This window comes from Geospiza fortis, unplaced genomic scaffold, assembly GCF_000277835.1.
Source record: "Geospiza fortis unplaced genomic scaffold, GeoFor_1.0 scaffold254, whole genome shotgun sequence".
Classification (NCBI taxonomy): domain Eukaryota; kingdom Metazoa; phylum Chordata; class Aves; order Passeriformes; family Thraupidae; genus Geospiza; species Geospiza fortis.
This window is the reverse complement of record NW_005054441.1, coordinates 1,730,809-1,742,202: the sequence shown is the minus strand read 5'-3', so window position 1 is coordinate 1,742,202 and position 11,394 is coordinate 1,730,809. Positions and strand designations below refer to the sequence as shown.

General features: G+C 42.7%; 1 protein-coding gene across 1 annotated transcript in view; it reads right to left on the bottom strand.

Moving 5' to 3' along the window:
* The window catches only part of NDUFA11 (NADH:ubiquinone oxidoreductase subunit A11), a 13,289-nt gene extending 3,379 nt beyond the window's left edge, over positions 1–9,910 (bottom strand). Inside the window, exon 1 of the mRNA XM_005427322.2 lies at positions 9,865–9,910. Coding sequence (XP_005427379.2) covers positions 9,865–9,910 — 46 coding nt within the window. The remainder of the gene's footprint in view (positions 1–9,864) is intronic.
* Positions 9,911–11,394: the final 1,484 nt, after the last annotated feature.

Below are 11,394 nucleotides of genomic sequence, written 5' to 3'. Positions count from 1 at the left end.
GCCGGGCCTGTGCGCTCCGCGCCAACCGGGACCCCCGGCAGCGCCGGGCCGGGCCTGTGCGCTCTGCGCCGGCCGCTGCCCAAGCACGCCCGCGCCGTCACTGGCCTAAGGGATTTCTACCTGGTGTTCCCAGGTACCCCACCTGCGGTGCCCAGGCTGTTTGCCTAATCCCGGGGCTGTGACCCTCCCTTTTGTCTTTGCTGGCTGCTTGCAGGGTGGGGAGAGCAGTGTGGTTTTGTTTTGTTGTGGGTGTTTTGCGTTTTTGTGGGGCAGGGGTTGTTTTTTTTTTGTGGTTCGTTTTTGGTAGGATCTACAACTCTTACTTATTGGCGCTTGAAATATTTTTAATGAATTTTCAAAGATTCTGATTTAATTCACTGTCTGTCTATACTGCTGTATGGTTCCTATTTCCTGCAGAAATAATAAACATGCTTTGACACAGTTTATAGAGATGCTGTATACATTGATTTTTCTAGTTGTTCATAGTACACCAATGAAAAGACAACTCTCTACTGTGCTTCTTGGTGATATATGGAAAATCACACAATGAAAAGCCAATGTCCATAAAGGAGACTGAGGAATCCTGCAATTTTATTTGAATGACGGGAGAGGATCCACTGGGATGCATGCCCATGGCGTTTTTTTCTCTCGAGGTTTCAGAGGACGCAGCTTCCTTTTATCCCAAATTCCCGGTCGCATGTTGCCCTCTTCCTTTTCCCATTGGCTGAGGTACGAGGAAGGTAGAGCCTTCCCAAACTGCCTTACCACATACTCCCCCTTGAACCCGTCATTTTACCCCAAAGTTCAGAAGTTCAGGTTTATCCTCCACTTGTCTGTTTCAGAAGTTGGGCTATCTGGGCTCGGTAACAAACCTGCTTGAAGTTAGTAGAGACTTCAAGAGCCATTTCAAAGATGTTAACACCCATACCCTCACCCATCAAATAGGTTTGTAAAGACATTAGCATGCATCTCCCCTATCAGTGACATCCCTTCAAGCAAAGCTGTTCCAGTTGTTTTCCCGACTTTCGAAATAACTCCCAAGATCTGAGTGAAGAAGTCTACAACTGTATCCTTGTTAGCTCAAGCTTTCTCACCTCCCTACCTGTTTTCCCTGTATGTGAAAAGCATATTAAATACTTGATTTCTGCATTTTCCAGTATGCGGAGTCCCCCACAGTGTCTCCTTCCAACAGGAGCTCAAAACAGCTGGAGTTCGATGCTACTGCTCCATTATCCAAACGAATTTTTTGTAGTGCTCTATCCTGCTGGCAGTAAAGTTGGGGCTTCACGAGCCCTGCAGCAGGAAAAGGAGAAGGGACATGACCGAGGTTCGGTAGCTGTGCTGTATCACACCAGAGATGTGCTGGGGTGCACTCACAACGCAGCAGGCAAACCCCCTCCGTTCCAGAGCTGTCTCAGGGTCAGAAGGAGTGGGTGTGGAGTGCATTCACAACACAGGGCCTTCCACTGACCCTTGGCTTGGGCACAGCTTCCTCTGCGTGCTGGAGAGCTAGCTGTTCTTACACACAGAACCAATGCCACCATCAAGCACTCACTGGTGCTTTAATAAAGGACGCATTTTTTAGAACAGCTTTACCCCTTCTCCAAAGCTTTTCCTAAGCACATCAGATGAAAGGCTGTGTGACCCTTCCAGACAGCAGGATAGAGAAAACACTTGCCTGCAGGGTGGCACACGCTGCAAATATTCTTTCCCCAATAAAACCATACAGAAGGCACCGAATCTTGCACAGGGCAAGACTCTACACCATTAAGTAACAATAGTTACTTAATAGTAATAGTTTTCGAGGATCCAGGCAGCTGTTAAAAGGTCTTCTGAGACCATATCCCATGCAGCAAATTCCTAATGCGTCTTCCACTGACAAAGGAGGTGGGACAGAGAATTCACGTATCTCCTGCTTTGCAGCAGGTACAATGCCTGTAGCTGCAAGACTCAGCACACTTCTGTCTACAGCTTTCCACTTGCCTCATGGATAGACTGCAGCTCACTGTCTGCACGCTGCTGGTAGTGGTTCATTCAGCAGATACATTTCCTTGGGCTGCAGACCCTCCCCAGGCAGTAAATGCTGTTAAGAAAGCTACAATAAGAGAGAACAGTTACCTTACTATAAACAGGCAAGTTCCAGGGAAAGCAATGCATAATTAATGTAACATTACTCCTAAAACACTAACTTGGTTCCAAATGATTTTACTGCTGATAAATAAACTTGCTGATACAGAATATTCGTTCCCTTAAACAGGGAGAGAGGGTTCCCATCGTACTACAAGATGCAGATAACGGTATTATAGATGAGTAATGCGATGGTTGACTCTCACAATTAAAGAGCAAATATGATGTATATGTTAAGACAAGTTTTGTAGATGTATAGTGATGTTTCTCCCCCCTTGCATTGTTACCACAGAATGGCCTGGGTAGTTGGGACGTTTGGGAGGCTCAGCTTGTTACTACATGTGAAAAATGCATATTATAGGATTGGCTCTTCGCAAATATTGAAAGGAATACTATATGTGTTATGTTGGAAAGTTATGTTGTATTAATTTTGTAGTACTGTTAGTACTGCATTAATCCTTGTTAAGTAGTGTGTAAATATAGTTTTAGGCTATAACATAATATTAAAATAGAAACTATGTGATGTAAGATACTTTTTGTAACTAGCTCAAAGAATGGATAAGATAATCAAGAAATTCTTCACAGAGATTACAGCAACAAGACACCAAAATTCCAAAAGAATTATTGCCTCCCTATCGGGAAAAACCAGACTCCTTCTACCTCCTTCCAGACTCTGAGGAGCCAAACAATGATTTACAAGATGAAGGAGGGGAAGTTGACAACAAACAGAAAATCCCTAGCTTGAAAGGAATGTTTGCATCATGTATGAGATATATGAATATGCAACAGGCTATTGCTTTTAAGGGTTAATCCTTTGTTAGTGGTTATGCTTTTGGGGGGCTTAATGCCCAGGAAGCATCCAGACGTCTGTAACTCTTTGCTTTTTTATTGTCCTTTATTGTCCTAACTCCGATTGTCCAAATCCTTATTGCTCTAATTGTTATTATTATTTTTATAACCATTTTATTACTATTAAACCCTTAAAATTTTAAGACAAGTGATTGGCATTTTTCACACTATGGTAACACCTGACCTCCAATCAAGATGTAAGAAAATTATGTCCACCACTGGACAGTGAAGAAGGAGTCGATTGACAAAACTTTGGGAGTGGCTAAAGGGTTGAAAGATGGAATATCCATTGTGTGGATGAGCAGATGGTGACAGAATCCTTTGCTCCTGGTGCATTGTATTATTTTCTCTATTCAGTCTTCTGTTGTATTTTTAATAAGATTTTAATAAACTTCCTAAATTTTTTGAAAGTGAGTATCATGTCTCACAAACAGGGACTAGTCCATGATATACACCTTGCCCTGGTGGCCCTAGGACTTTTCAAAAAAGACACGCCCCTGCCACAAGTTTGGCATATTCTATCAGACTTTCCCAGGACTACTGGTGGTCACAGGTTGGAACCCCAAAGACACCAGGCAACTGAATAAAGAAAAAGGGGAAGGGGAGGTGAGCGTCATCCTCATAACTATTTTTGCCCAGATTGTAATTCCATAATGCCAATGTATAAAAGTCAGCTTCAAACAAGTAATACACAGGACCTGTCCTGGTCTGTTGAAGCTTCAGGATATTGGACAGTCAAAAGGAAAAAACAGTGGAACACTTGGGGGGAGGAAAAAACAGCAGGACACATGGGGGGACCCCATGACACTGTGGCTGGCAGGACATGTGAGATTGAAGGATTTTGGGGGCCGGGGAGCGGGGCAGCCGCTGAAGGGTTTGCAGTGGGGGTTGCCCATCAGGGAAGACTGTGCTCATGTTGGGACAGGGCTGCAGCTGAGCAGAGCCAGACAGGGCAGGGAGCAGAGTGCAACTGTGGGACCAGAGCACTGAACCAAGAAGGAGAGGAACAGCAGGGACCAACCTGGTGATACAGAAGTCCCTGGATCGTAGGTGTTTTTTTTACTTTTTGGAGGTGAGGTTAAGTTTTTTTCTCTCTCTTCCCTTTCCTTCTCTTTCCTCCTTTCCTTGTTTCCTCCTTACCTTTTCCTTTCTTAGGAAGGCGGGCCTTCCTGGGAGGGCCTGTGGTTACCTGTTGAGATGGGATTGGGAACAAGCAGGGAATTCCCCAAGGAGGAAGGAAGAAGCGAGGAAGCACCAATAGGGACACCCCCAGATAGCCCTCTGGGAAGGAAACTAACCCGGTGACAATATGACCCCAATACCAGAGATAAGGACGAGCTCAAAATGATTCAGTACTGCATGGTAGAATGGACTAAAAGGGAAATTAGGAGCGATCATGCACACTGGCCGGGACATGGATCAGACGAAGGAAGGATATGTCAGGCATAAAACATCCATGTAAGAGCTAAGAAACCATTAAATCAGGAAGAGTGTGACTACGCTGCCTGCTGGGAGGGGGAGACTTCAAGAACGAAGGTGAGCATGTTTAAAGTATCAGAAAATAAAGAATGGGACCAGTTAGAAAACTTGCCCCCCCCCCCTCCAGTAGCCCCAACTGCACCTCCCTTGCCCTATGATGGGTCTAGCCAAAACACTAGGAACAGAATGGCACAATGAGAGGAAAGCAGATCAGGGGATGGGAACCAAGCAATAGTATTATATCCTCTGAGAAAAGTACCACTGGGTGGGGTGCAGGGAGGAGTTGGATTTGTAACTGTACCTCTCAATTCCTCTGACGTGAGAATGTTCAATTAAAAGGATTAAAGAATTAAAAGGATTACTAGAGGACCCTATTGGATTAGTGGAACAGTTAGACGAGTTTCTGGGGCCCAATATTTATACATGGGAAGAGATGCAATCAGTAATGACTGTGTTATTCACACCAGAGGAAAGACAGATGATCCAGGTGGCTGGGATACCGATATGGGAAAGGGAGCACATGCAAGGACCTCCTGGGGACCTGAAAATGCCTGTAGCATGCCCCAGTTGGGACCACAACAGCCCTGGGGGAATACAAGACATGGAAAAGAACAGAACATTAATTATAAGTGGTATCAAAGAAGTAGCTCCATGAAATCAAAATGCTTGTAAAGCTTTCAGTGAGCAGCAAGAGGGAAGAAAATTCAACAGAGTAGCTAGAAAGATTGAGGAGACATATGAGGCAATATTCACAGGTTGACTTGTAGAAGTCCTTAAAATCAGAGGGTTTTGGTAAAGCTGCAAAAGACAGGCCTCAGAGATAACAGAACTGCAATTAGAGCTAAGCAGTAGCCATAAGATTTGTCAGCAGAAAAATTATATAAGAAGTAGAAAAGTAAGGACAAATAAAACAATGGTCTGTGTATTAACGCTTGTCTAGAATAACTCCATAAGCTAGAGAAAAGTATATCTAGCCAGATGTTAGGAAGTTCTAATCTTAATAATGGAGCTCTGTGCATTGTGTTTTAAGGCTTAAAAGCAGGTATTCTATTCAAAAGAAGCAAGCATTGTTTTAACAAAAGGTATGTGTGCTTATAGTGATTGGACAGAACTACTGTCAATATGCTTTTGCTTTGGGTGATTGGTCAAAAAACTTGAAGTAAGTTGAAGTAACAAAAAACTTTTGAAGTAATTGAAGTAACATTAAGTTCTTTGTCTGCTGCTGGGACATGAGCTGCTGGCATCTTCCCATTGCCATAACCATGTAATTAGACTGATGCTAGAAAATAAACAATTTGAGACATGTTCCTCAGCAGTTCTGTCACATTCATGATTTGTACACAGACCCCTGGCCAGCAATATGACCCTGATACAATGGCCAGACAGATCTTGCTAAAGATAAATTTTGTCAGTCACGCTTGGCCAGATGTACGTAGGAAGTTAGAAAAGTTAGATGATAGCAAGAAAGGAGATTAGAAGATCTTTCAAGAGAGACACAGAAAGTGCATGTAAAGAGGGATGAAGAGAAGGCCAAGGCGAAAGCCAAGGTAATGGTAACCACCATTAGGGAAGGACACCAGCACGTAAAGAACAACCCATGCAAGGAAGGGGGACCCCAAATGTGAGAAAAGAGATGGAGGGGGGATACAGCTTCTTGGGACTGGACACAAAAAAGAGAGTTTGGGAGATGGGGGAACCTAGGACCAGTTTGCTTTTACTGTAAAGAGAATGGGCATATCAGAAAGAATTGCCCCCAAAGGGAAAAGGACCTGAGAGTCTATGAGACTGAACAAAAAGGAGAAGCAGAAGACTAGAGGTATCAGGGCCTCTACCTCCTGGGGACAGAATACCATCAGGAGCCCTTGATAACTTCAAAAATGGGTCCCCAGGAGGAAGAATTGGAATTCTTGTAGACACAGGGGCTGAAAGAACTTGTGTTTATAGAATTCCAAAGAGGTGCAAAAAGGGTCAAGATACGATGCACGTAGTAAGTCCAAAAGGGGAAGTGTTCAAAGTCTCATTTATAAAGCAAGTAAAGTTTGAAGGGACAAATAAAATAGGGATTGGGAATGTCCTATTAGTTCCAGAGGCGGGGTGCAGTTTATTAGGACGGGATTTACAGGCGCAGTTGGACATTGGAATACTCCCACAGGAAGCAAAAATGGTAGTTAAGCTTCTCCAATTAAGGGAAGAAGATAAGAAAAAAATTCATAAAATGGCATGGGCAAAACTGAAAAATCAAAGTAAATTTAACATTAAACCTATGGTAATAAAAATAGTTAATGAAAACCATCCAGTTCAGGTACGACAACATTCACTCTCCCTGGAAGGGAGACAAGGACTACGGCCGGTGATCCAAGGCCTACTTGAGGAGGGGACCTTAGAACCATGTATGTCCCCCCATAATACACCCATATTACCAGTAAAGAAGTCAAATGAGACTTACAGGCTTTTCCAAGACTTAAGAGAAATTAATAACAGATCAGTGAATCGATACCCAGTAGTGCCTAACCCCTGTACACTACTGACATCACACCAGTGGTTTAGTGTGATAGACCTCAAAGATGCTTTTTGGGCTTGCCCACTAGCAGGATAAAGTAGAGATATATTTGCCTTTGAATACAAGGACCCTGATTCAGGGAGGAAGCAATAGCTTTGGTAGACTAGGTTACCCCAAGGGTTTTCCAAATTCTCAAACCTATTCAGTGGTCAAACACCAGAAGAAGTACTACAACTTTCTCCATCAACCTGAGATAAAACTTATCCAATATGTAGATGATTTGTTTCTGTCAGGACAGGAAGAAAAAGAAGTTTGAGAATCCACCATGGCATTAAGTTTTCTGGGGGACCAAGGACTTCAAGTATCAAAAAGGAAACTCCAATTTGTAGAACGTGAAGTAAAATACCTAGGACATGTAATTTGTCAAGGGAGCCGGTGACTGAACCCTGAGAGAATTACACGGATTTCATTTCCACAGCCTAAAATTAAGAGAGAAGTTAGAAGGTTTCTAGGCCTGTTGGGATATTGTAGGCTACAGATTGAAAGATACCTGCAGGGCGTCAAGTTCTTGTATGAAAAGTCAGTAGAAGAAGAGATTAGGTGGGAAAAAGAAGATGAGCAAAAGTTTGAAGCTTTAAAGCAAAAATTAGTCAGTGTACCAGCACTGAGTGTTCCTGCCTTAGACAAACCCCTTTATCTGTAGATATAGAAAAAAAGGTAGCTCATGGAGTACTAGCCCAAGACTGGGGAGGATCCAGGAAAATAGTGGCCTATTTACCAAAATTACCAGACCCTGTCAGCTGGGGATGGCCAACCGGCATTCAGATGGTGACAGTGACTGCCCTACTTGTAGAAGAAAGCAAAAAATTAATCTTTGGGGGAAAACTGAATATATACATCCCACGCTCAGTTAGGAGTATCCTGAGCCAAAAGGCTGAGAAATGGCTCACTGATTCCCAAGTGTTAAAGTATGAAGCCATCTTAATAGATAGTGATTTAGAGCTAATCGTGAGTAACCAAATCAACCCTGCCCAGTTTTTGTAAGGAGAACTAGATGAGGAACTAATACATAACTGCCTAGAGGTTATAAACTATCAAACTGAAGTAAGAGAGGACCTAACAGATCAACCACTCCAAGGAGGGAAACAATTGTACATCGATGGATCTTCAAGGGTAATCCAGGGGCACCAGGTATCGGGGTATGGTATAGTGGATGAAGGGTTGGAGCCATAGAAAAGGGAAAATTACCTTCCAACTAGTCAGCCCAAGCATGTGAGTTATATGCCCTAAAATGAGCTCTGGAAATATTAAGACAGAAAAGAGGAACAACATATACAGACTCAAAATACGCTTTTGGAGTAGTGCATACCTTTGGAAAAATTTGGGAAGGGGGCTATTAAATTCAAAGGGAAAGGAACTGATTCACAAGAAACTTATTTAAGAAGCATTAGAAACCTTACAATTACCAGGGGAAGTAGCAGTAGTATATGTTAAAAGACATCAAAAAGGGGTGACTCAAGAGGCAAAAGGGAACAATTTAGCATATTTAGAAGCTAAAAATGCAGCTGAATCAGGGACAGAAAAACTAATGATGGTATTACCCCCATGAGAGAAATGCAAGAAGTCCCTGTATTCAGTGGGACAGAAGAGGAAGAAGTCCTTAAAACAGGAGCCAAGAAAGATAACAACAGGAAGTGGAGATTAGCAGATGGGAGGCAAATGTTAAATAAAAAGTAGATTTTACCGAACTTCCCCAGGTACACCAGTGGAAGGTTTTGCTAGTGATAGTAGGTCACTTGACTCATTGGGTAGAGGCAGTACCGACTGTTAAAGCCAATACCCATGTTGTGAGTAAAACACTTCTAGAATCAATCATCCCCTGATAGGAGATGCTAAACAGGATTGATTCAGACCAAGGAACTAATTTCACATCTAAAATATTGCAGAAAGTTGTTTGAACACTGGGAGTAAAATCGGAATGACACACTCCATGGCATCCACAGAGTTCTGGTTGTGTTGAGAGGATGAATCAAACTCTTAAAAGAACTCTAGTTAAGCTGTTGATTGAAACCCAGATGTCATGGATAAAATGTCTCCCTTTAGCCTTGTTACGAATTAGAACCCAGCCCTGGTCAGATCTGGGGGTCTCAGCTGATGAAATTATGTTTGGGTTACCCTTTTTGACCTTGCCCCAGGAGGTTGCCTGTGAGGAAGGGGAAGCCAATGCCAAGAAATATGTTATGTCTATAGCACAAACTTTAGAAGGGCTAAGACATAACAGGGCAATGCTTCAAACTACCACCCTAGATTTCAGAATCCTTAATATTAACCCTGGAGATTGGGTAATGATCAAGTCATTGAGAGACCAGCCCCTAACTCCTCAGTGTATCGGCCATGCAAACTGCAGAACGGGGATGGACTCATGCTAACAGAGTTAAAGGCCCAGTAGAACCCAAAGAATGGACTATAACATCCAGACTGTGTGAAATGAGTTTGACTCTCAAGCAGAGACCAAGAGATAACCAGAAAAACAACAAGATGCCCAAAAAGTAAGAGTCAAGTTTCCACAAGCCAGCTTGAGAACTGTTTTTCTGTTTCAATGCATGAGAAATTACAAGCATCTGTTGAGGGGAAGTGCATAAGGGACCATAAGAGGTAATGGGGCAGCCTCCTTAAGAACCATAAGTAAAGTAAGACAAGGAATGGAGGGCAAGACCAGGTTGGTCCCTTTGTTCACTACGACGAAGATTCCATAGCCCTGATGTGGGTAGCAACCCCATAGGCATGGTAAGGTAGGGGCAAAAAAGGCCATACTGGACCTTTATTATTCCTCAATTGTCTTTTAATACAAAAGGGATTAGAGGGCAAGACTGAGCTGGGCTCTGTACTCACCACTAAGATTCACCTACCCTGGGTAGGAACCCAATAGGCAAGGTAGATGGGATTCAAAGCCATACTGGACCTCTGTGATGTCCTTTTGTCCATTCCAAATAAGTGTGTCTAAGGAAAACCCAAGATTTTTTCTCCAGTTCCCACTGTCCTTGCCCACATCAACAGATGTTAGTACGACTCATTCAAGAGAAAAAAAAAATTAAGTTAATTGTTTGAGCCAAATGACTTCTAGAAAAGGAAAAGGGGGGTTTGTTATAGATGAGTAATGTGATGGTTGATTCTCACAATTAAAGAGCTAATATTAAGCATATGTTAAGAGAAATTTTGTATAGTTATGTTACTCCCCCCTTGCACTGTTATCACAGGATGGCCTGGGTAGTCCAGACACTTGGGAGGATGGACTTGTTACTATGGCAACACCTGACCTCCAATCAAGATGTAAGAAAATGACCTCCACCACTGGACAGTGAAGAAGGAGTCGATTGACAAAACTTTGGGAGTGGCTAAAGGGTTAAAAGACAGAACATCTATTGCATGGATGAGCAGATGGTGATAGAATCCCTTGCTCCTGGCACACTGTATTATTTTCTCTATTCAGTCTTCTGTTGTGCTTTTTGATAAGGCTTTAATAAACCTTCTAAATTTTTAAAGCAAGTGTCATTTCTCACAATTGGGGCTCCTTCTATCTCAAAAACCTTTTCAAAAATGGCAGAACCATCCATCAGCAAATTGCATTCAAAACATTACCCCATCCTTCCCTCGGGAGCTTTTTGTAGGGCCTTGTCCAATAGATCTCCTGGCTGCAGCAGAATTTGTGCTCTGAATCCTCTGGAACAGGAATCTATCTTGTCTGCTAAATGGACTACAGACAGCAAGCTGCTTTTCAGAGGACAGTGTACAGTCAGCACATGGATGCTCAGTTACCAGCAGCAGACACCCTGCAGTGGAGGCTCAATGATACCTCCTGGTCTCTGGAACAGAGGAAATCAAACATAACATCACTACTTGGCTTTCCCAGTTCCATTAGAAGCTGAAGGTAAGCTACCAGAATTTGATCAGGAGTGGTTCATTTAAAATAACCCCACATCTAATTCACAGATAACCCTGGAAAAAAGGCATTCACTGCACACCCATGCAACAAAATTACCAGCGTTCTCAGTGACAAATTCAGCTTTTGTATCTTTACAAAAGGACAAGTTTTGGAAAGGAGTCTTTGAAAGGAAGTAGCCAAAAGGGAGCTCTGAATACTACCTTCAAATGAGACTTTTATTTTCAGAAATTATCTGTAAGCATTTATTAATAAGATACCTGTACTTTCACCTAGCAAAAAAGAATCGAGGCTGACTGCCTGATTTAGCAATTCTCTCTTGCACCTGTGTTGGTCTGTGATGATTTCACAGGAGGGAAAAAAAAAAGAAACCCTTTAAAAAAAATTAAACCATCTTTGTAACATCCTGTCTGAAAATCTGCTACCCACAGAATGGACTAGAGTTCAATTTAAGCCAGTCAGTGGACAGAAAGACCAAGTAACACCGGGAGAAAAAGCA